This window comes from Acomys russatus, chromosome 24, assembly GCF_903995435.1.
Source record: "Acomys russatus chromosome 24, mAcoRus1.1, whole genome shotgun sequence".
Taxonomy (NCBI): domain Eukaryota; kingdom Metazoa; phylum Chordata; class Mammalia; order Rodentia; family Muridae; genus Acomys; species Acomys russatus.
In genome coordinates, this window is record NC_067160.1 from 14,348,357 (window position 1) to 14,373,928 (window position 25,572).

At 43.5% G+C, this 25,572-nt stretch overlaps 1 protein-coding gene across 3 annotated transcripts in view; it reads right to left on the reverse strand.

Annotated features, from left to right (window-relative positions):
- Map3k20 (mitogen-activated protein kinase kinase kinase 20) overlaps positions 1 to 25,572 on the reverse strand; it is a 160,107-nt gene that overhangs the window by 68,460 nt on the left and 66,075 nt on the right. For all 3 annotated transcript variants that reach the window (XM_051166214.1, XM_051166212.1, XM_051166213.1), the window contains 5 exons: positions 21,658 to 21,745; positions 11,052 to 11,153; positions 6,972 to 7,037; positions 3,273 to 3,301; positions 2,900 to 3,037 (listed from right to left, as the gene is read on the reverse strand). In XM_051166214.1, coding sequence (XP_051022171.1) covers positions 2,900 to 3,037; positions 3,273 to 3,301; positions 6,972 to 7,037; positions 11,052 to 11,153; positions 21,658 to 21,745 — 423 coding nt within the window. The remainder of the gene's footprint in view (positions 1 to 2,899; positions 3,038 to 3,272; positions 3,302 to 6,971; positions 7,038 to 11,051; positions 11,154 to 21,657; positions 21,746 to 25,572) is intronic.

The following is a 25,572-nucleotide window of genomic DNA, read 5'->3' on the forward strand; positions in this document are numbered from 1 at the left end:
TTCCTTTTCCCTCATGATGCTCATTAGGAATGGACAGAATGAGATAGGGACAGCGTTGAACGCAATCCTGATTTCTTATCTGGAGTTCTGCTGATACGCTTCTCTGTGTGAGTCAAGCCAGCATTTCCAGTCAAACCTCACTCAGAGAGAAACTAAGAACAAAAGATGATTTTATATTTGTCTATTTTATGGCATGCATGTGGAGGTCAGGTGACAACTAGTGAGAGTCTGTTCTTTCCTACCATGTGGGTTCCCCTAGGGATTAAACCCAGACCATCAGACTGGCCAGCAAACATTTTATCCACATCGGCCATTTCTCAGGCCCAGATGCTGCCTTCATTATTGTCTTGAGATTTTTGTTTGTTTGTTTCATGTTATGCTTTGTGTGCATGACAGGGGTACAGTGTCTGCAGAGGCCAGGGGGCGGGCACCAGATCCCCGGGACTGGAGTTACAGACAGCTATGCGCTCCTGTGTGGGTGCTGGGCACAGAATTGAGGTCCTCTGGAGGAGCAGCCATCTCTTCAGTCTCCTAGAAGCTGATTCTAAAGAGACATTGGAACATTTCTATTTCTGCCACTCGAGGGCAGGAAGGTATTTACATAGACTCCGACTCCTGAATCGAGATGGATAGAGTGAGGGGACTGGGCTATTAGGTTTGGAGCAACAGGTGGTAGGCGGTGCAGGGTAGTCCTGGCAGGGTGGGTTTGTTTTAGGAAATGGTTTGTAAAATCCCTTCCCCAGTCAGCAGGATGGCCCACGTCTTTAATACCAGGCTAGGTGACAGGCGATCTCTGCGAGTTCCAGGGGGGAGGGGAGGTGTGTGTGGCTAGCTTACGTGGGAGATTCTAGGTCAGCCAGGGCTAAGTAGTGAGCCCTTGACTTCAAAAAACAAACCAAAGCAGACCATCCTTCCCCCCAAGAAAGCCAAACAAGGTGAGCAGAGGAAGGGGTGGCTCACTTGGAGACTGCAGACCTCGTGCGCATGCGCATAGATCCCGCACTCAAAAGCAGCGCAGTCTCTGGAAAAGTGAAAGGATTTTAAATCAACACTTGGAAAAATCTACGGCTCCAGGAAGATAGATCTGGACAGTGCTTGAGCATCGGCGAGAGCCACCACAGGGATTTAACCGCACAGGAGAGACCCTCGGCCAGGCTTCAGAAGTCATGCTCAGCATCCGTGGTCCCCAGGGGAACGGCATCGAGTCTTGGTTACAGGTACCAAGAGGGTACCCACTGGTGCATTTCACACAAAGTCCCAGGAAGCTCTTTAAAGAAAGTGGTACGGAGTTTATTTTCATAAATGCAATAATACCGAAACTAAAGGTTCATTCTACATGCGACTCATAGCTGTGACTTTAGGTCAAAAATTTCTAACAGGGAAATTCCAAGACTTGGGGAGAATTGTCAAAGTGAAAATAACGCATGGGCTGCTGGAGAAGAGGGTAAGCCTCGGAGACCATCTGACTAGCAAGGCTGTGCAAGCGAGCCTAAAACCACGGTGGTTTGAACACATCTCTCGATTTTTCTATACACCCGTGGATGCAAGGAGAGCTGGCCTCCTGCTCAGTCACATGATCGGCTGGACCACGACCACATGACCCATGTGTTGAAGCCATGTTGCTGTCTTTTGAAGCCCCTTGTTCCACAGGAAAGTTGGCAGAGCGCAGAGGGGTGGTTGTGTCAAGAGCTGAGAAGGGGCCTCAGCGGCCAGTAAGGAGTCCTCAAGGCCAAAGCTGGGCGCCACCTGGTTCCTTATAAAAACCAGGTGCATCGGCTTCTGCTCAACACGGTGAAATGAGGCACTGATGCCACAGAACACGTAACATTTAAATCAACCTACGTTTGTGCCCAACCCTGAGACTAAATCAACTTGTCAACATTTTCCTAAAGTGAAGCAACATAACTTGGTAAGGGGAAACAAGTTCACAAAAGCTTAACTGTTTCCTTCTGTAGTGCTGGGGATTGACCCCCCCAGGGCCTCGTGTACACGACGATGGGGCAAGTGTTCCACTACGCAGCTAAACCTTAGCACGCAAAGTCTTAAGTTGTAAAAACCTCCTGTTTTCCCAGTTTCCGGATGAGCGTATGACGCCTGACACAGAACACACAGAGGGAAGCCAGCAGACTGCTAAGGGAAACGGGTGTCCCTGACATGTGGTCCCCTCTGGCCACTGCCTCTCACCTCAGGGATGAGACTCAGAGATGCAGCATTCCCTGGGATGCTCTGGGGTTTTTAAAGGATATATAACACTTAGGAAAAACCATCTTCAAACAAGGGCCCACAACGGGTTGCTGCCTGCAGCAGGAAGTAGCCGACTAGAGGCATCTTCTTCCTAACCAGTCCTTCCTTAGCTGCTTCCTCCCCCAATGCTACCCTTGCTCCCATCTGTTTTCACTCTCCCGTAACACCTTAACCTCACTGCTTGTTTTCACAGGACTCGCAGCAAGACCTGGGCAAGGTTATCCGGTCTAACTACATGCTCTTTGGTAGTTTTGGCGATGCACAAGTTTAGCTCACTTGGCAGTTACTGGCAGTCACACACCACGTGGGCAAAATATGACAGGCAAGCGTACTCAGCGAGACCCACAGGATCCGTGAACTGTATAGCTATTCTACTGTCGTATTCCGCCCTCCCCGGCCCCCCCCCCCCGGGCCCAGCACTGATCAGGTTCTGTATCGTTGCCTTCTTGGAAGTAGTGATGGCTCTTGTCAATGCAGGACAGATTAACTCGGGGTCCTAAGTGACCTAGCACGTTGTGACAGCTAGATAGCCCTCTCCCTATGACTCCACTGCGGGTGATCCTCCTGCCTCGGACACAGGCAGACGAACCTGTGGCCACTTGCTCCCCTAGCTGTTTGACCTTCCTATATCCTGTGGTAAACAAACCATACTCACCACGCCGTAGGAATACGTGTCACAGGTTTCAGACACGGGGAGACTCTGAATGACTTCCGGAGCCATCCACGGGAAAGTTCCAACCAAGGACATGTGTGTTGTGTGGTTATGGAACCGAGAGGCACCGAAGTCACAGATCTGAGGACACAGGAATCGATATCAATTTTCCACCCAGCGCTGAAGGGAGAACTGTCAGTCACAAGACTTTTTATCAGAAAGGAACAACTTTCTTCAAATTAAAAGAAGTAGTCTTAGCCCTGCTTAATCCCAGCACTTAGGTAGGCAGAGGCAAGCACATCGCTGTGAGTTCGAGGCAAAGCAGCAACAGAAGAAAACACAACAACACAACAACAACAAAAAGTAACAGTCTTACCTTCAGTACTCCGTCAGCAGCAATAACAACTAAAAGAAAATTGAGAGAAATCATGACCATCAATTTGGTTCGAGTCGCCTCACATACAATTGACATCACTACATTCTTAACTTCACCCATAATCCCAGGCTGAGGCAGGAGGACTACCGTGAATTCAAGGCAAGCCTGGGCTATATAGCAAGAACTAAACCTGCCTAGGATACATAACAAGACTCTGTTCTAAACACATACATACACACGCGCACGCACACACACACACACACACACACACATACGCACACACACATGTGCACAGGCAGAGAGAGACAGAGAGACAGATAGAGACAGTGGCAGAGAGACAGGCAGATATAAATTTATATTATAAAAGCTAAAATGAAAGTATTTACTGAATTGCAGATTTTTTTTTTAAATAAGGGAGATAACACTTTTAAAAAGCTTAATTCCACAAGGTGCTACTCAAAATGGCTTTTAGGATATTGTTTTGTATCAAGGGAAACAGAAAGGACTGCAATAGAGTAGTTCAGAAAACAAAGTTTGACCTGGATTCTTTAGGCTGAGTGCCAGTGGGACACTGAGGAAGTCACTGCATTATTACTTTATGGTGTGTGTGTGTGTGTGTGTTTTCTTCCCAGTTGAAGAATACTTTACTTTTCTGAAATGTGAAGACAGCTTTCATTCATTTACTCATAGAGCCATGAGCTTGCCGACAGTGTGCTGCCCACCTATGGGGATCCCCCTCCTCTCACGAAGTTTGCAGAGAGCCCATCAAACATCTACAGTGAGGTGGGGGCACATGCCATGATGAGAGGAGGAGAGTTAATAAAGAACCCGCCCAGAGGAACACCTAGGTCTGGAGGGGTTGGATGAGGTTTCTGGCAGGAACTGATCTTATACTAAAGACTTGCTGACGGGAGAGGAGAGCGTGGAGGGCAGGGCTTCACCCATGAAACCCTCAGGGGAAGAAGTAAAGGCTCAGTAGTTCTGGAAGACAGAAACCTAAGAAGAGGTCTTGTGAGAAATGAAAGCCCACAAAGAATTTGATATAGAGGAATGCCAGGAGCGAGCCTATGTACGGGCGGGGGTAGGGTGAGGTGGGGAGAGACCATATCACAGAGCAATACAAGAGACGAGGAGGGGGCTAGGCACGCAAGCGGTTGTGGTCTGAGAAAGACATGGCTGTCAGTGCTTGGACCGTGAGAAAGAATGAGAGACTAGAGGGGTGGGTTGAGAGATGTTTTGGCCACGGGTTGGTGGACTTGATGAGTAGCTATATGGGTGGGAGGAGGGCTCCAGGATGAAATCCCAAAAGCACTGGCTTAAGCAACTGGTACTTCACCCACCAAGAGAGAAAATGTAGGAATGACTCTTTGTGGCAGGAGGAGAAGATGAAAAGATCAGTTGGGACAGAATATATTTTAAGCTCAGGTAAAATGTCTACGCAGGGATGGCTAATGGATAGTTTCTAAGTCGACATCAGTTTGGGAGTGCTGGTAGAGAAATAGGGTTATTATAGGAAGTGGGAAGACAGAAGAGGAGGCCAAGGAGGGAAGCCCAAGGCGATTTCTAGGGTTTGTTTAGTAAGCCACTCAGTGCCTTGGGCATGGTGGATCATCAGTACAGCAGATGTTATTGGTGATTTTGATAATTAGAGAAAACACCCTGTGTTATCTAATATATAAAATAGCCACAGATAAGTGAGGGGTTGGGAGTGATGAGCAACATGCTTTTGCAAATAAAAACATGAATAAATATTACTATTATATTCAGTTGTTCTTAAAATATCTCTCTATTCCTTTTTGGTTGTAATATTAGTACGTGTTCATTTAAAAAATAACATTATAAACATACTTAATATAGAGGCTGGAGAGATAGTTCAGTGGGTGTAAAAGAAGTTGTCATGAAAGTCTGCTATCCTGAGTTGGATCCCAGAGACCCATATAACGGTGGAAGGAGAAAACCAACTCCACAAAGTTATCATCTGGCTTCAAAAGCACATCACAGCACAGGCATGCACACAAAGACACACCTGACACATATACACACACTAATAATACGGTTTTTAATCACATTGCTAGATAGATAGATTGATTGACTGACTGGTGGTGGTGTGTGTGTGTGTGTGTGTATGTGTGTGTGTGTGCGTAGTGCCCATGCTATGCACACGAATGTCAGAGGCTATCCTGTCGGGGTTGGCTCTCCCCTTCTGTCATGGGTCTCTGGGGATTGAAGTCAGGTTGTCAGGCTTGATGACAAGCGCCTTTACACATTGAGCCATCTTGCTAGCTGATCACTAAAGTTTTCAAAAATATTACAGAAAGAAAAGTGTTGCCCTTTCTCCCAGTAAAAATAAATTGCCAAAGTTAAGCTCATATTCTTTAGAGGCACAATCTTTCCTATAGCTTGTAATTGTTTTTTAAATGAAGAATTCTCTATTGCTACATAGTTTTCATGCTACCTACATGGGTTTAAAGAAATAAAGTAATTTGCTTATATTGAAATTAATAACATGGACTAAAATTTTAGTCATAAAACTCTGCTACTTCCTACCTGATTAGGGATTATTTTTGAGTGACTTCCTGTTAGCCAGCTCTATAAGCACAAGTTTGTAGTTCCCAGAAGTGCCTGTCTCAGAAGAGCCAAAGAGTATGAGAGGCCACAGGAGAGGGCTGGGCAGTCAGCTGAGGCGGCTGGTCAGGGTAAGCAGGGGCCAGCCTGGATTCATGCTAGCAGCTGCCTACAACTTCCTGCCTTTCCTGCTCTCCACCTGCCAGACCTAGGCCTGGAGGTCCTGCGTGTGAGCCAAGCACCTGGGGCCTGCCCAGGCTCCTCTTACTGTTGCCGCCCATTCTAAGGACCACGCTACTGCTAAATTCAAGTTTTGGTTGCCATGATCTTAAGATTTCTAAAAATAAATGTTTCTCGGTCTCCCTACTGAGAGCTGCTGAAAATCATAGAAATAAGTGATAGCAAGGGCTGGTTCTTTTTTTCCCTTCTCTTAAGTGGCAACCTCTGATGTTTACTTAGCAAGCTCTACTAAAGCTAAATAGTCCTGCTGCCTTCTGATAGCTTTGACGTGACGTAATGGAAGAAGGTAGCATCTAACCCTGCATGCTATTTTAAAACGCTCACTTTCCAAATGATAAATATAGGCTCATAAAGTATAGAAAGTACAGAAGAGGAAAGAGAGAAAGGGAACGCGTGCCTTTCTGTTCTGAACTCAAGCACGCTGGTCATCTTTGGGCATTACTCCAGGTGACATGGGCACAACTGACCAAAAGCTGTAGACTATGCAATGTAGAAATAAGGTTCAAAATTGCTGGCAGAAGGAAGTATCTAAAAATAAGAGACTTAAAATATATGACTATACACTTTGACCTGGCAATGCCAACTTTAGAAAAAGATTCTAAGGAAATAATTAGAGATGTGTAGGAAAACTTGGCCAAATGGCATTAAACATTTCTTATTTTAGAGAAAAAAAATGCAAGCAATCCAGTGGCCTCCATCCTGTGTTAGATTCACACAGCAGAAAACTATGCAACTTCCTCAAATAGCATACAGATTTTGATATTTATTGACAATGAAAGTGTTTCCATAGTAGAGAGTAAGTTACCAAAACAATGCAAAACACTGTGCTGATTTTATTTGTAGGTGCGTGTGGTCTGTAGTAAAATAGTGGGACTGAAAGGTGTGAGCACTTACCATTCCTTGACTTGAGGTCTCTGTGGATCACCTTGACTGGGGCCTCCATGTGTAGGTAGTGCATCCCTTTAGTACAAGGGGGGGGGGAAGAGAGCTAGATTAATGGTTTACAATATTGCATCGGTATGCCCATTCACAAGGAGATCCATAGCAGAATATGTTCTGCTCCTCCATGCTCGGCAAAAAGAAAAGTGACATGTGTCTACATTGGTAGCATTCCCCTCAGCTAAGCTGATGCAGCACTTTCTTATGGGAGACCTTGTTTCTTACAGTCCCTAAGAAGGACACTGTGATTTTTTTCTCAAATGCATGAAAAGAGCACAGCAAAATGACCATAATGACCCCTGAGCATCCCACAACTACGTGTGCGCCGTCTGCCCAAGCTTTGGCTCCTCAGGCTTGCTTAGGCATCTGCAGGAACTGAGGCACCGCGCTGTGGTTACTTTTATCCAAGACCTGGGAGTGAAGACAGAAGGGGGGTGGGCAGCTGGCTGGCCCACTGAGGCACAAAGGCGCTGTGGGCCTCTAATCGATGTGCAATGCTTACAAAATAATTTTTCTCTCACAAGAATATAACATTTTCTACACAGTACTCCTCATGTCTCACGTTCTCTTCTTCAAATAGGGAAGAAACAGTCCTTCTTCACGGCAAATCAAACACGACCCCGCCCCCCAGCCCCCCTTTTTGATGAGATGCCCATGAAAGTAATTTAGTAAGTACCCCTGGTGTTTAAAGTATACAGCACACTACAATTTTATAAAGGCAAATTTATTAATAGCTACTCTTCCTCTACTACTCCAGTTATTATATACTGAGCAATCAAAAGAACAAAGAAAATAAGAAAAAAGTCTTAACTCTTATTACACAATGATATCACTGAAGAGAGTCAAGTTAACAGAAGTATTAGTAACTCAGATGATCTTAAGCGATGCAACCAGGATAAAAGGCCTCATTTAATAGCAAGTTCTACATATTCAAACCATAAGGTTCAATAGCTGCTACTTGTGAGGCGCTTAATAGTCTATATGCCTGAATTTCATACTCATGTCTTCCTTGCTTTAAAGTCAAATTTCTGAATAATTTCCAGGTATAGCCTATTTGACTATGATTAGAGGCAAGAAAAGATCATTTTTATACTTGCTGACAAAGATTTCGAGAGGGAAGATTTGACTATAAAAATCTTAAAATATAGGCATTTTTCTACTCTGTGTGAGCTTCTCAGAAGAAAAAGTCCTACACGTTATTTGTGCACAATGTATAGTATCCAGTTTTGAAAACTTGGTGCACATCTAACCGCAATCATCAAATTCCATTTCATTTGTTTTTATTGAGTCACCTGCTTTGCTTTTTATTGCAAACCATTGAAAAGGGTTGAAAACTACTCTCATGTGGCTTAACTATTTGTGAATTCTGAATAAGATCAGACCCGCACTACAGTGGAGGGTTGGGGGCGCTTTGGACTGAGGATGGAGTCAAGCTAACGCGCTGCGGTTGCTCCTTGTATACAGCAGCAGATGTACGTGCTCATCCACTCGCACCCCTCTTTCTTTCCTGAAGGAAGAGGCTCCTTGCAGCTTGGAGGGCAGCTGTCAACAGAAAGACGTTGAGCAATGCCTATTTCCAAATGCATGCGTCAACTCTCAGAATGAATTAGTCATTCTGCAATGGCTCAACAAATTGTTGCTTCAGTGGCTTCAATCATGGACGACCCAAAAGGTGCACGGGTTGAATTTGAAAGAGAACCAACATGAGCCAAGCTTTCCTATTTAAAGTTTACACTTAGCTGTCGGGGAGGGGGGTGCCTAAAGCATTGACTCCTTTCCACTTTAACCAACCATCTGAAATAATCCTACACATTATATACCACTTAGGACATAAGTGAAAGGGCCCATTTTCTCAGGGTAAACATCTGAGAATTTGTCTTTCAAATTACTTCTCTAACCAGGCAAGAGGGGTCTTAGTTTGTGGACTTGTGCCTGGCCTACCTTTCTTATTCTGCATCTCTGCTTCCATTTTGCCACTTAATTCTGTTCCTTCTCCTCCCTACTCTTCTAAAGTGGAGAAGCAGCTCTCTTGAGAAACTCGAGAGAATGACAGTGCTATTCTGGAGCCAAGAGATTTGGCCCTCAGACAGGACCATGTGACAGAGGGCAGAGTGGGTGCTGCAGCTAGGAACAGGGAACAGGAAGGTGGAGAGAGCACAGCTGGAAGCTGTCACTTGATTTGCTTGCTGTCTAGGCATCCTAAGTACTATTAAGTAATGACAGGAGTGTAATTAGCTGAGCACCCAAAACATAACGTCAGTAAAGTGCTATAAGGACTGTGTGTTTCCTCTGTGTAGGTACATTTCCACGATGCTGTAGGTAACTGCCAGTATTAGCACATCTCTTTGCCTACTCACAGTAGCTTCTTGTGAACTGTAGGCACTCACAGGTGCTCTTGGTGTACTGTGTACTTGTGTACTATGGATACTCACAGGTGCTTCTTGTGCACTATTGACACTAACAAGTTCTCCTTGTGTACCATGGACACTCACAGGTGCTCCTTGTGCACTATGGATGCAAACAAGTGCTCCTTGTGGACCATGGACACTCACAGGTGCTCTTTGTGGACCATGGACACTCACAGGTGCTCCTTGTGTACCATGGACACTCACAGGTGCTCCTTGTGTACTATGGACACTCACAGGTGCTCCTTGTGCACTATGGATGCAAACAAGTGCTCCTTGTGGACCATGGACACTCACAGGTGCTCTTTGTGGACCATGGACACTCACAGGTGCTCCTTGTGTACTATGGACACTCACAGGTGCTCCTTGTATACCATGGACACTCAAAGGTGCTCCTTGTACACTATGGACACGCAGAGAAATGACAGTGATATTATCTGAAGGCATCTTGAAGAACACAGAGTGTTAAGGCAAGTTTAAGATGCCTGATGCATGAATACATGGCTAAGTTCATCATCACAGCTCAAGAATTAGCATCCTATCCAAACAGAGAGCTGCTTATACATAGGTCTTAGGTAGTGAGTGGCAGCCTTGGCTTAAAACTTAATTTGCTCCCTTTTATTTTTCCTGTTTGAGCAATGTGGCAGGCGCTGGTGAAACTTAAAAGCTTTGACTAATTCCCCCACAGAACAGGCTCTTGTTGGAGTCACTATGTATCTTTACTTTTGCCATGAAAGCAAAAATATATGCTGCTTCCTCATTGAACACCAAGCAATACCTATCTATTTACTTTGTACAGAGACATCTGTAGGGAGAGTGTTGGGCCACACAGGCGCTAACTACCCAGGTGTAACCACTTGCTACCTTAGAGGATCCCCGAATACAACCATGACAACAGCAGCTGTTAGTTATAACCACTTCCAAGGCAATTCCAACAGTTCTGATGAAAACCTCAAGCATCTCAGGTAGGAAAGTGCAAAAAGGGAGAAAAACTAATAGAATTTGAATTGCTTTAGAGAGCATTAATTTATGCAAGAATTTCTGGGGCGGGGGGCAGGAGAAGAACCAGAAACCTGGCTTGGGATACTTAGAATATTTAGAATACTTAAATACTTAGAATATTTAAGTTTCAAGAGTGACATTCGAGTTCTATTACATGTAAAATAAAATCTGAGCTACTTTGCATGCAGGCCAGTGGTTACTATTTTGGAACATTATTATGTATTCAAAACAAATACAACTAATCCTATCATAGTCACAGTTTTAGAGACCCACGGAAAAACTTTCAGAACAAGAGAATCATAATTTTTCCATTTAACATGACAAGTGAGTTTGTTAATTACAATGTCACAAACAGAACAAAAATCTCTGCCCTGAAGCTTACTGACTTTGTAAAATTTGATTTTAGGGAAAAAGAGATGAAGCGAACAGAAGAAGACAAAGAGAATTCAGTAATGGAAAGGCAAGGATCTAAAATATTATCTGTACAGTGAGTTGAATTTTTTAAAATTGTATTTGGTCGATAAAAAGAATATCTACAGACATAGAATAAAAATCTTCTGACATACGGCCCCGGGTCGGTGTGGGAGGCCACTGCCCAGCTCCGCAGGCACACAGCAAGCAGAGTTACCTTTGGCGACGTCAGTGGCCCAGGTCATGATGTGATCCATGTCCATCTCCTCACTTCGGTTGCTGTTAATGTAGTCATACAGGGATCCAAGGGAGGCATATTCTGTTAAGAATGGAACAAATGCCAAATTACAGTTGCGCTTCGGAAACAAGACTCTCCATTTTCATTGAGAAAACAGGTTAGTGAGCTTAACAAATGAGGATATTAAGACTACACAAGAGTCGCCTTGGTCATGGTGTCTCTTCACAGTAGTAAAACAGTGATGAAGGCAGTTTTAGTCTCTTTTTTTCCCCCCCAACTTGATGCTTTTTATCCCATTTTCTTGCCTGAGTAGCCTGTCTGGAGCCTTGGTATAGAGTGTGCTAAGAACAGAATTCATCTTGTGCCCAGCCTTGGGGAAACAGAGCTTTTCAATCATTAAGTATGATGTTGGCGACAGGTTTTTGTAGATGTTATTTATTGAGAAAATTCCTTTTTACTCCTAGTATGAGGAGATTTATCATTATCAGGGGATGTCATAGTCTCTCAAGTGTTTTCTTTAAGGACTGGGGATATAGTTCAGTGATGGGGCCCTCTGCTAGCATGCCTGAGGCCCTGTGTTCAACCCCTAATATCACAGCAGCAGCAGTAACAACAACAGAACAACAACCAAATGCTTCTTCTGTATCTTTTGAAATGGTCATAGTTTAAGTTTTTTGTCTCTAATTGGATTACCTGTTATTGTGCCTTATATAAACTGACTTCAGATGTTAAGCCAACATTTCTGGAAAATATCCCATTGGTCATGAAACACAAAGTTTTAATATTGTTATTTTTTAATTTAATTAAAATCAAATTACATAATTTCCTTTCTCACCTCCCTTCTACCCCTCTCATGTCTTTCTCCCAAACTCCCAGTTCTCTCTTCTTTAACCATTGTTGATAATACACACACACACACACACACACACTTACAAATACGTAACCACAACCTGCTGAGTCCTTTCAGCATCACCTTCATGTTTTGTTTCTAGAGCTGAGCATTCTACACTGGCTGACCAACCAAGGGGCTCATCCATGGGAAACACGAATTCTCCCTTCCTCGGCAGTTGGTCACTGCTTGGCGCTCTTCCTCTATGGGTGCGGGCAGTGAGATTTGCCCTGTCTACCCAGGGTGTCTACTGCTGTTGGAATTGCTCAGCTCTTGCTTCCCTGTGATAATCATGTACTAGCACGGATCCTCTGTGCGAACATGGCTATGAAGTTTATATCGCAGGCATGAGGGAAACTGAGCTGTAGTTTCCTGATCCTGTCTTTGTGTGGCGTTGGTGTAGAAATGATGTTGGCGTTACAGCCCAACTGAATCCTGTCTTCGGAAAGAAGGATTGATATTGTTTCTTCTATAAATATCTGACAAAATTCACTAGCCAAAAAAAAAAAAAAAAATCATCTTTTCTCTATGGAAATTTTTTTTGCCTCATCTGCCTTATTGAAGCATTTAGAGTAAATTACAATCATTGTGACATTTCAACCCCAAATAATTAAGCACACATCTCCAACAGATTATCTAATGTAGTGAACACATGTTCATTGCAACATCTTCAAAGTTATCACCAAAATAATTTACTAACATTCAATACTGGATCAGACAAAGACTATTCGCTGTTCATATTTCTTTTTTTTTTTTTTATCTTTTATTTTATTTATTTATTTACTCCATAGGGTCCTGGAAACCTACAAGAAGAACTTTATGACAGGCAGATCTGGGTCCTGGGGTCCTCCTCAAACTAAGGCACCAGCCAAGGAGAATATAGGCAGTAGGCTTCAAACCCCTACCAAGACCTAGCCGACGAACAGGATATTCTCCACCATTGAGTGGAGAGTGAGATCTGACTCTCACATGAACACTGGGGCCCCTTTTCTGACCATGGCCCCTGGATGGGGAGGCCTGGTGGCACTCAGAGAAAGGATAGCAAGTTACCAAGAAGAGACTCGATATTCTAAGAGCATATATAGGGGGAGGAAGTCTCCCTCAGTCACAGACATAGGGGAGGGGAGAAGGGGGAAGTGGGAGGGAGGGAAGAATGGGAGGAAACAGGGGAAGGGCTAACAATCGAGATGTAATATGAATAAATTAATACAAAAATAATAATAAAAATTAAAAAATTAAAAAATAAAAATCTCTATGGAAATATTTTAAACTACTAATTTAGTTTTTCTTCTACAAAGAGTCAGGTTTTTTTTTTTTTTAATTTGAGTGAGTTTTGTTGTGGTTGTTGTATTTTGTTTATTTGAGACAGGATCTCAGGTAGTTCAGGCTAGACTCAAACTTGCTATGCAGCTGAAGCTGGCTTTGAACTCCTGATATTCCTACTTGCATTTCCAAGTGCTGGCATCACGACGAAGGCCCAGCTCTTGAGTCAGTTTAGATCACTGTATCACTTCAGGAGATGGCTGACTGCGTACACCAGACTAATTTACTAGCACAGCTGCTTAAGCTACTCTCTACTGTCTTCTGAAACTCCCTTAGGAATCACAGCATTTCTTCTCTCCGTCTGTGGCTTTGCCAATGTCCATCTTCTATTTTCTTGTCAGTCTGGCTAAAGATTCCCCGTCTTATTGAATGTTTAAAATCCAAGCCTTTTGTTGATTTTTTTTTTTCTCTGCCATTTCAGTCCTCTATTTTACGGCACCTGTCCTAACATCTCACCTTTTCTTTTCCATGGCTTACTCTGGTCCTCATTGATTCTTTTTTCCTACTGTTTGTTCAGGATGAAGATGCTGATGTTACCAAGACCAAACTTGCTTCTTTATGGTACAGCTTCTGGAAGCCACACACACCCTGCTCAGGGCTACGCCCTAGAGTTCTGGCAGGTTTACATCTTATTTTCTTCTAGTTCAGACCTTCACAGATCCATTGTGATTTCTTTTGGGATCTGATAGGCATTTAGAAGCATGTTATTTAACTTTCAAATACTTGGTGCTTTTTTTACCAAGTCTGTTGGTCACTCATTTCTAGTATAATTCATCTGTGGTTGGAGAACTGCACTATAAAGCACTGGAGAACACACACACACACACACACACACACACACACACACACAAACTATACATATACAAAAGCAAGTCTGCCAATTATTTTTATTTTTGACATAATGAATATTGTTTAAAAGGCCTCCCTTCTGCCACACTCTGAAGAATGCCCTTGTCAGATGGTGTGCTATACGTATGTGAATTAGGGGGAGTTAGCTGAGAATGGTCTGCAAGCCCTCTAACCCTCTGCCAATTCTGTTTATTTACTCTACTACTTATTGAAAGGAAGATTGAAATTAATTAGTGTCGATTTGCCACAGTTATTACAGACTTCTAGATTACTGACCCCCTTCTCATGGTAAAATGGCCTCCCTTGTTTCTAGTATTACATGAAGTCTATTTTGTGTGAAATCAGCATAGAAACCCCAGCTTCCTAATGGGTATTATTGGCACAGAGTATCTCCCACTTTCCTTTTATTTTCAGCCCATCTGTGGCTTTGACTCTAAGATATGTGTATTGTAGACAGTGTACACCTTAACCTGCTTTCTCATCCCAGCTGAGAAATCTCTGCCCTTTGATAGGAATATTAAGACTACTCATATTTAATGTAATTAGTAACATAATTGGGTTGACATGTGCTATCTTGTTTTCTTACTGGCTCCTGTCCTCAGTCAGATGTTCCTTATTTACTATGTCCTAATATATCATTTTAATTCCTTGATTTTTTTTTTTTTTTTTTTAGAGATTTTCAAAATTGTTTGGGTGTGAGTGTGTGCATGTGTCTGTGTTTGCACCCGTGTGTGGATATGTATGCATGCAGAGGCCAAAGATGTTAGATACAAGCCTGGAGCTGGAGTTCCAGGCAGGTATGAGCCATCAGACATGGGTGCTGGGAGCTGAACTCAAATCCTCTGCAAGTTTAGTATGCACGCTCTCTTTATGCAAGCTCTCATTATGTATCCTCTGCTGGCCTCAAGCTCACGGGCTGGCCTCAAATTCATAGGGATCGCCTGCCTAGCCTCCTGAGCGCTGGGATTAAAGGCACGTTTCATCAGACCAGGCTCTTAGCTGCTGAACCATCTCCACAGCCCTCTTGACTTTTCCTTTAAATTGATTCTCCTTATACAGCTCAGGCTAATCTCAGACTTAAAATGGCTTCGGCTTCATGTGCCTTGGGATCATAGCTTCCTTCCACCCTCTGATCAATGTGCTTTTAATTTCTTGAGTGACTTTTTTTTTTTTTTGTGGTGACTCAAGGGATGATAAAAAAAAAAAAAAAAACGTTTTATAGCACAATAATTTCAGATTACTAACATAAAATATAAAGTCTTTTATACACTTTTCTCCACTATGACTACTTCTCCCTGATCTTTTATACTATTATTATAAAACATTAAGTCTGTACAAATCTCAATAAAACATTTATTGCTCTATAAAATTGTTTTTTATATATGTTATGGAAGAGCAATGAAGATGTTTGAAGAATCTTTTATATCAAGTCACATTTTTACCATTTCTCCTACCCATGAATTCTCTCCCTAATTTTTTTTTTTATTACTGACTGTCTTCTTTCAACCCAAAGGACTTCTTTTAATATTGCTTTCATTTGTTGTTTATTTTTTAACTAAGGCTCACACTCAAGGCCTCTGTGCTAATTACATGTTCTAAGCTATTCCATAAGCCCCTAATTTCTTTTAAAGCAGACCTACCAGCTATAAACTCACTCATTCTCTGTCTAAGAATATTTTTATAGTTATTTCACCATTAAAAGATGTTTTCTTGTTGGGGGTGGTGGCGCACACCTTTAATCCCAGCTCTTGGGAGGCAAAGGCAGGCGGATCGCTATGAGTTCAAGGCCAGCCTGGTCTACAAAGCGAGTCTAGGACAGCCAAGGCTACATAGAGAAAAACTTAAAAAAAAAAAAAAAAAAAAAAAAAAAGACCTTTTCTTTTTCTTGGTATAGTCCTTTCGACAGGTACATATCAGTTTATTGTCACCCGGCCTCCTAAACATGAGCGGTCTTAATAGTCTAATCAAAAGGCAGAGATTTCTCAGGATGAGACATCACCATCGACCGTGCTACCCTTTGTATGTGCCTGAGCCGTTTTTCCTTGCTGCATCCAAAATGTTCACGTTGGCTTATCCACGGGTAGAGCATGCTTTGGGCGTGCGCTCTTTTATAGCCCACATTACACAGCTTTAAATCTGTGCCTAGCAAAACCAATGTTCTTAAGTACTCTACCAAGAGTGTGAACTCTTCGGCCTCTTGGGGTGTCTCATTGGGAGGTGAAGAGTCCCCCATCCATCCATGCGGTTCTGTCAAGTCTCTTCACATTTCCCGAGCAGGAAGCTTGCTGAGCTTCCGTGTAAGGATTTGCTCCGACTCTTTGCGTGAGAGGGGAAAGCTCATGGTTTCACTGTCTTCTAACAAAATCAGCTTAGAACCAGATCACTTGGGGCTCTCTCTTCTCAATTCAAAATGCTCCGCATGGGAGAATAGCAAAATAAAAGGATACAGAGGGTCCTAGAAATCTACAAGTAGAACAATATGATAGGCAGATTTGGGCCCAGGGGTCCAGCTCAAACTAAGGCACCAGCCAAGGACAATACAGGGGGTACACTTTAAACCCCTTCCCAGATCTAGCCAATGGTCAGAATATTCTCCACAGTTGAGTGGAGAGTGGGATATGACTTTCTCACGTACTCTGGTGCCTCACATTTGACCATGTACCCAGGAGGGGGAGACCTGGTGGCACTCAGAGGAAGGACAGCAGGTTGCCAAGAAGAGACTTGATACCCTATGAGAATATACAGGGGGAGGTAATCCCCCTCAGGAACAGTCATAGGGGAGGGGAATAATGGGAAAATGGGGGGCGGGGAGGGAGGAATGGGAGGATACAAGGGATGGGATAAACATTGAGATGTAACAAGAATAAATTAAAAAAAAAAAAACAAAAAACAAAAAACAAAATGCTCGCATTTCTGACTAGCCAGCGGCCCCTTCAATCTGTAGCTGGGCTTAGCACACTTAGCACAGTCGTCTTTGTAGTTTTAGCCTCTTTGCAGAAAGTAGGCTCAGTCTGACCTGGGTAGCCACTCTGTTTCCTGCCATAATATCGCTGTGCCTGGGCACACAGAGAAGAATCCTTGACTTCATGTACTGTGTCACTTTTGTGGGGTTCCTGGTTACCACGTGTCTTGCAGAATGTCTGGTGGGTCTTAGAAACACATGCGGGTTTTTTTTTTTTTTAATTGAAATATTTTAAGATTTCAGATGGTGTCAAAATGACACACATTCTTTAGAAAATACAATTTGAATTATGGGTCTCTTTTTGCTGGACATATGCAATATGGCAGTTTCTGTACTATTTCACCGTACTGAACAACAGCAACAGCTAGCTACGGCCTCCAGTCAGTTACAAGGGTCACAAATACAGTGGGCTGCGTTGCTAAGCTATGATGTTTAACAGGTTAGGTGTACTAAATGTACTTTTATCTTGAATACTGGTGGATTTACTGAGACATGGGCCTACTGTAGGTAGAGGAGCTCTTGTGCTTAGAATCGGCCCAGACACTCACACTAGCAAATACAACATAAACGCCATGCAAATAGCTGTTATATTATATTGCCCCCCTCCCACCCCACCCCCCGCGCATCCATCTGTTCTCTTTCTTTTGTTCCTTAGTTGGTTAAATCCATGAATGGGGAATGTTTACATATGGAGGGCCCAGTGTACTACTGTTGAAACAAATATTATCATGAAATCTCTTTATAAAAAAGTACCATCAAGGTGAGCTTTAGTTTAGGTTATGACCAGCAGAACCAATGAAATTTGGGCAAATGTCTGCAATCTGTTATAAAATGTGACACTTGTCTTTAATTGGCTATTAAAAAGGACCAGTCAATATCAGAACATGCAAATCAGACGTGTCTGTGATTAAAGTAAATCAGGACCAGGTTGAAGGAAATAAGTTTGGTACTTAACGGGTTCTGTGGTTGAGTCGAATGAGGACTTGAGCCTGCTGACAAGCCACGCAGAGCTAGCATAGTCTCTTCATGCAATAAGATGAAGTAATAGAGACACATAATAAACAAAGGGTAATAAGCCCAAAGGTGCAATGCTCTCTGCTCTGGGATCCTAAATCGTGTCTCCTCTGGAACACAGGGACCAAGTCTGACACCCTTCCATCACTCTTGGATTCCCAGACCCTTCAGTGGGGTGTTCCTCTGATACGGCTTGTATGGAAGAGCCATTTTGTCTAGTATCTAACCACTCAGCTTTCCTGTCCCAGGGATTTACATATGTTAGAATATTAAGAGGTTTCCAATGATCACAGAAAACCATCTTGGGGGAGACGTTCATTTCTCCTTAAAGGGAAAATAATCAACAGCTGCCTTTGATATAATTTCCTATACCCCTCATAAGGAGTCCTGTAAATCTAGGATACAAACATCCCACAAATACACATGCAGAAATGTGCACAAATACATGTACAGTCTCCCAGACAGCGTCTCTCTGATCTCTTCATTTGCACTAGGAGACTCAGGGCATCTCAGTGATTTATCTGGGAAGCCTTGGCAGAGTTGGGACGAGACCTCACTTCTTCCGGTTCGCATTCCAGCACTTGTCCACTCCATTCCCGTGATAAATCATTCTTTCAAGGATGGGTGACAGCAATCGCCTGTGCTAACAGCCTTCATACCGAACAAAGATCTCAAACCGAATGGACTCAACCCTTCATCCTTCGTCCCTCGGAGTCTCCAGCAGCTGACACAGATCACGAGGTTCATGCAATCGATGAGTTAGCTCCCAACATGCCTGGTTGTACATGCCCTGCTACCCACACACTGAGTAGATTTCAGCCTAAATCTCAGAGCATAAAGATAACCTACTAAAGTGATATGCTTTCAAACAACAGGACTGGCTAAGTAGTCTCTTTACCCATCAACCCCATGGGTTCAATAAGAAAGCTAGAACTATATGATTTGCTATTGTGTTATAACTCTGAAACTTATTTTAAAGAAGTATTTAATGTTAACCATTGTCTTTTTTTTTTTTTTTTTTTTTTAGCTGGGTGGTGGTGGCAGTGGCACACGCCTTTAATCCCAGCACTCAGGAGGCAGAGGCAGGTGGATCTCTGTGAGTTCGAGGCCAGCCTGGTCTACAAAGCAAGTCCAGGACAGACAAGGCTATCATACAGAAATCCTGTCTCGAAAAACCAAAAGAAAAAAACAAACACACAAACAAAAACCCATTGCTTCTTTTATCTTTCAGACAAAAACAGTGATGGGAACAGATCTCTCTATCCAAGAATTGGAGTAGGTAAGGCTTTAAGAAGAAGCACCTGCTCAAGGAAGCCCCAGGATAAAGCCTGGCCAATCAGATAAAGTATGCAAATGAACCAACCCAGTCAGGCCTGATTCGGATCTTTCTCTTGGATGCAATGGCTCAGGCTGGTGTGGTAGCTTACCACACTTCACACTTTCCTGGGCACTGACAGCCAAATACTGCAAAGAGATTCACATCTCTTCTCTTCAGTCTCACCTCAGGAAACTGGAAAAACTCCCTGAGTAACCTTGTGCTCGTTAGTTAGTTAGTTAGTTAGTTTGTTTGTTTGTTTTGTCATAACCTAAAGTTATTTTGGAAGAGGAATCTCAGTTGAGAAAAAGGCCCCAATCAGATCATATGTAGGCACGACTGTAGGGCACTTTCTTAATGACTGATGTGGGCAGGCTCAGTCCACAGCAGGACCAGTGTCACCCTGGGCAGGGTGTCATAGAATGTATGAGAAAGCAAATTGAGCAAGCAATGCGGAGCAAATCAAATGGCACCCTTGGCAGCCTTTCATGGCCTCTGCTTCAAGTGAGGATCAGACAACTGGATTCGGATCCGTACGGTGGACATAACTAGTCAAAAGTAAATGTGACGCACCTGGGAAGGGAGCTGAATGGGAAACCTGACACCAAAGGTGAGGCCCGGTTTACCCCTAACGGCAGAACCTATCCTGGAGTTTGCACACAGGTTCAAGGTAGACTTTGCCAAGACCAGAGACAGCACACTGGGGATGCAAATCCCTCCACATATAAAGATGTAGACAATGCTGTTCAAGAGCAGAGCATATCCCTCAAGAAGACCAAGAGAGCCAACTACCTAGGGTGTGTGTGTGGGGGGGGTCAGCTGTGGAGACTGAACCTCCAACCAAGGACCATGCATGGACTGGACCTAGGCCCCCTACACAGGCATGTAGCCAATGGGCAGCTCAGTCCTCATGTGGATCCCCTAGTAAGGGGGATGGGGGCTGACTCTGGCCTGGACAGGGTTACTCACTTTTCAATTACTTTCCCCTGGTGGAGCTGCCTCTCCTGGCAACAGGGGAAGAGGATGCGCTCAGTCCTTGATATGCTGCGGTGGGGGGTGGGGCTCTGCTTCTCATCAGAGTAGCGGGAGGGGATGGGGGAAACAGGGAGGGAGGGAGGGGCTAGGAGGAGAGGAGGGAGGGGCTAGGAGGAGAGGAGGGAGGGGCTATTACTGGGGTGTAAAGTTAATCATCATCATCATTATATTAAAAGCTACCAGATGATGGACATAAGAGCAATCTGTCCCTGAGAAGAACCAGTGGTCCTTCCAAACCCCGGCTCACAGGCAGGAGGAGCTCCGGGAGAAAAGCCACGAGAGGGATTTATACCTCTCTGGGTCTGCTGCCCGCCGGGTGACCATGTAGCAAAGGCACTTAACTTAGAGTTTCAATGCCTTTCGTATAAAAAAGAATTATTTTGTTTACTTTGCAAGGTTTTTATACTATGAGTGTTTTTTTTTTTTTTCCTCTAAAGACAATCCAAGCCCTTGCCATTATACTGCAAGGATAAGTCGTTTAAGGTTTTCTTATTAGGTTTTCATTCAAGCCAAAGAGTTGCCGCGATAAGGGGAACTTACTGTAAAATCACTGTAAGTTACTTACTGTAAAAATCCAACATTACAGTTACAGTGGGCTGAGCCCACCTCACTAGGGTGTGCAGTTGCAAGTATAGAATGGCTTAAAATATATGTCTTTGTAGTTTCTTGTGGCAAAATTTTCCATTCAGAAAGGGTATTTCCATCAGCTAAAAATTTCTGCTCAAAATTACGTGATGGTTTTAGCTCAAGGTCATTATTAGTGCAAATGACCAAACCTGAAAAATACGGCCCTCACACCAGAGACCTGACTAAAGAGCACTGCAAGAATTACACCATGAACAGCTCAAGAAATCTTAATTTATAAAAGGTCACAGAGTCACAAAAAACATCTTTCACTTCAACTAATTAAATGAAATTTTAGTTAAACGGCACCTTACGCATTGGCATTGCAGCTGCAGGTGCATTCGAACAGCAATCTACACAGGTATAATTAGCACAATTAAACAAGGGTAGAGGTGGAAGCACCATTCTTAATTATATTGAGATAATCAGTTTTATTAATGCTTTATGGCAACAAAATTGACGCCTGACAGTAGCACACAAACCACAACAGAACCGAAGAGTAAGCATTTTAGCGCAGGAAGGAACCGGAAGCCAGGCAACTGGGAAGGCAGACCGTCCAACAGTGAGTTCCTACCTGTGACAATGCCATAGTTGGGTGGTTCCAGAATCACTCCGTAAAACTGGATGATGTTCCTGTGACTGAGGACACTCAGGATTTCTGCCTGCACGGAAATCAAATGCAAAATTATGTAAAATGTCACGCGTATGGCAGTCTTACGACAAAGGCTTCACAGCCACTTTCCCAGCCTTACATTTACAAAGACACTAGCGCACCCAGCAAGGCTGCGATACTGACCAGACTGCCTGCAGAAGCATGCTCAACAGTCTAAAACTTTCTAAAAGGGGTCGAAATGGCAACAAGAGTCACAAGAGTCTATGTGGGGGCGGTGGAGGATGAAGAAGCACACAGCATATTTCTTTTCAGTAAAAAGCCCTTTTCCTAATGGCCAAATATACTTTTTCTGTATAATGTCCCGTTGGAGGCAGAGGTGCAGCAAGCCTAGGCTTTCATCAGTGAGTGAGTCAAAGTTAAGCTAGAGACAATCAAGCACTAAGTCAGTGGCTCTCAACCTTCCTAAACGCTGAGACTCTTGAACACAGTTCCCTGTGCTGCTGTGACCCCGGACCATGAAATTATTTTGTTGCTATCTCATAACTATAATTTTCCTACTATTACGAATCATAATATAAATATCGGATATGCAGGATATCTGACGTGTGACATCCCCCAGGGGTCATGACCCCCAGGTAGAGAACCACTGCACTAATGGAATAGATTCGCTTACATTCTGTTATTTATTTTACCCGCTTTTATATGGATCTCCCAATAAGTAATCAGAAATACATTATTGCTGTCCTTCCATGTAAACATAGAAAGGGAGATTCCCTGATGTTTGCTGGAGATCTAATATAGGGGGCCATGTCGCTACAGTTTGAAATATATTAATACTAGAAAGCTTTCCAAGAATGACATGATAAAAATAAGTTACATTTATTAAACTTAACTCCTAAGATTAAAAAGTGCCATAGTGCATGTTTGCTAATAGCTTTAAAAAAAAAAAAAAAAAAGATAGTGTGTGTGCTGCATAGTTTTATGTCGACTTGGTTCAAGCAACAGTTATGTGAAAGGAGGGAACCTCAACAGCCTCCATGAGATACCGCTGTGGAGCATTTTCTTACTTAATGATTGATGGGAGAGGGCCCCGCCCACTGTGAGTGGTGCTACCCGTGGGACTGGTGGTCCTGGGTTCTATAATAAAACAAGCCATAGGGTGTTGGAGGATATTTGATTCCACTGATCCTTGAGATTGTGAACTGTAAAAACCTGTCTTTTGTTTGGCGTGGTTGAGTTCTAACGCACAGCTTTAATCCAAGAGCTATCTGGACACAGGATTTAATAAAGTTAACCCTAGGTCAAGAGGCGGAGCAAGAAACCAGCTGACAGAAGTTAAAGAACAGGAGGGGCTTTGATTTGAAGGGTATTTAGGTAGCGTGTAGAAGGGGATGTTTAGCCCTTTAGCTTTTGAACTCTTCAACTCCTTGGCCTTTGGCTTTTGGGGCTTTGAGTTATCAAGCCTTTGGCCTTGGGTTTTGTTGTTGTTTCTTTTCCTTCTGGGCTGTCAGCTGAGCTACTGAGTCTTTTGGGTCATTTTCCTTCCAAGACATCAGCAAAGTAGGAAGGTCAGCTGGGTGCTTTCTCTGCCTCTCTGAGCTAGCAGGTTTTCACCCCAGCATTTGGCCCAGAGTCTTTATTGGTAAAATAGACTGGCTGGGATTTTCATTTAAAACAACTATAGGGGCAATCCAGTAAGCAGCGCTCCTCCATGCCCTCTGTCTACATCGGCTCTTGCCTCCCGATTCCTGCTACGCAGTAACTTGGGTTAGATTTCAGAAGAATGACTGTCTAACCATGCAGAGGCCAGGTTTGAAATTTATGTTCCACGGCTCACTGTTGACTTAAACTTTGGAGAGATAGGATTTGATAGCTGTGCTTCAACTCTGTCTCTGTCTAAGACAAACAAGCACCTTTGCTGGAGAGTCCCTGCTCACTTTTCACTCTTTGAGCATGCCCTGTGTCTACAGTGAACCTTTCAGCTCCTTGAACTGGAAGCCTAACTACTCAATGCTAGTGATGCCATGGCCATGGGAAGAGAGTCTTCAAGCACCAATTTGCTAAACCAGCATCATCACTAACCACAGTCTATAAACATGTGTCCTTATGCCCACAGATAAGTGGAGCCCTCACTTCTTACTAGGGACACTTTGCAACAGACAGAGACTCCTACCAAGAAGCACAACCAATCAAAATGCAGAGCTGTGGAGCTCAGTACCAATGGATATATCTATAAAATACTACCAAACTCAAGGCTCAGGGAACATTGCAGATAAAGAGGCGGAAAGACTGTAAGACCGAGGGGGTCAGGGCGTTTGCTATGAGATTGCATGTGCCCGAAGCTACACCCATAAAGCCTCACTAACATGACTTCCTAAACATGAGCTACACAAGAACAATAGACGTGCCAAAGTGGGCGGGGAAATGACCATGAGGCTCATTCCTACACCAACTGATTGTCCAGTGCCAAATGGTCAGCCCCTAAAACATGCATCTAAGTAACATTATATGGCCTGAACAGGCTATACTTAGGAATATATGTGTATATACATATACATTTGCAATAGCAATTCGTGGGAAAAGGGTATAAATTTGAAGGAGAGCCAGGAGAGATATATGGGAAGATTTGGAGGGAGGAAAGAAAAGGGAAAAATATAATTAACTTATAATTTCAAAAATAAAGAAAAAAATTATAAAAAGAAGGCAGGAAGCTTCCTCATCTTTAACCCTTCCGTTCTGTTTTCTGTCCTATACACTCAGTCATATATTTCCAGAAACAGTTCTGTAGGAGAGCCACGTGCTCTGCTTCTTTATGTTGCTGCAGCGAGAGCTCCTGCACTGAGATGAAGCCCCTCCCCCTCCCCCCTCCCCCCCCCCCCATACCACAGATGCCCCAGGCCCTGCATCAGAGGGAAGCTTGTAAAAGAGGAACACTCTCATTTCTCAGTACAGAGTACCACTCATTTCCATGACCACAGAATCCACAACTGCTGTCCTTAGCGTAGGAGAGAGTGGAAAGGCAAAAGGCAACAGACCGCAAAGCTCTGAAGGCGCTATGAGGCCAGACTGCCAAAGGTAGGTCGACCTTCCCTTCCTAAGATCCCTTCTCTGCTAATTATGTCACCCTCTGATCCCCAACACAAACAAAGCAAAATTCTTAATCCCAGTTATAAGATTTGCATGCATCTAGTTCCCAGGACCCAGACCAGGAACACACTGCTTGATTCATTGCATTCACGACTTGGAGCATTTTCCTAAAATAAAACCTTTTTTTTTTTTCTTTAATAAAGTGATTCGTACATGATGGAAAACTAGGCCCCCTGACTTTGGAAATGCTGTTACAAGAACAACTTACAAAGCAGGATGGCAGATTTAATCAGCACAGTGTTGGGAGCAGGTCACATTTTTTGGAGTCACTTTGGGTTTAACGAGACCCGTTCACAAACAATCACACGACAAGCAATGAGCCCTACAATTCTATAGATTCTCTTTCCAGTGAGGCTCCCCAGGTACTCAGGGACATAAGGAGGGCTAGGTGAACTGGACTCAGGCTCCATAAGAGGAATCCTATATCCCTAAAGAGATTTGACATCATAAAGAGTCTTTGTGTGTGTGTGTGGGGGGGGGGGACGGGGTTTAGGAAACTGGTTACAGATGCTAAACAAGTCACTCTCCTCATGTTTCTTGAAAGCTGACGAAGCATCCTGTCAGCCACGTCAGCAGAACTGCGAAGTCTCTGGTTGCTCAATGGTTTTCCTGGGTGGGGCGCTGCAGCTGACTCACGGTGACCTCGAAGATGGGCCTGGACCCTCTAGGTTAGGACATTTGTAAGTCAGACTAAGTGTAACTAACCTGGCTGAACGGGGTAGTGGTCAG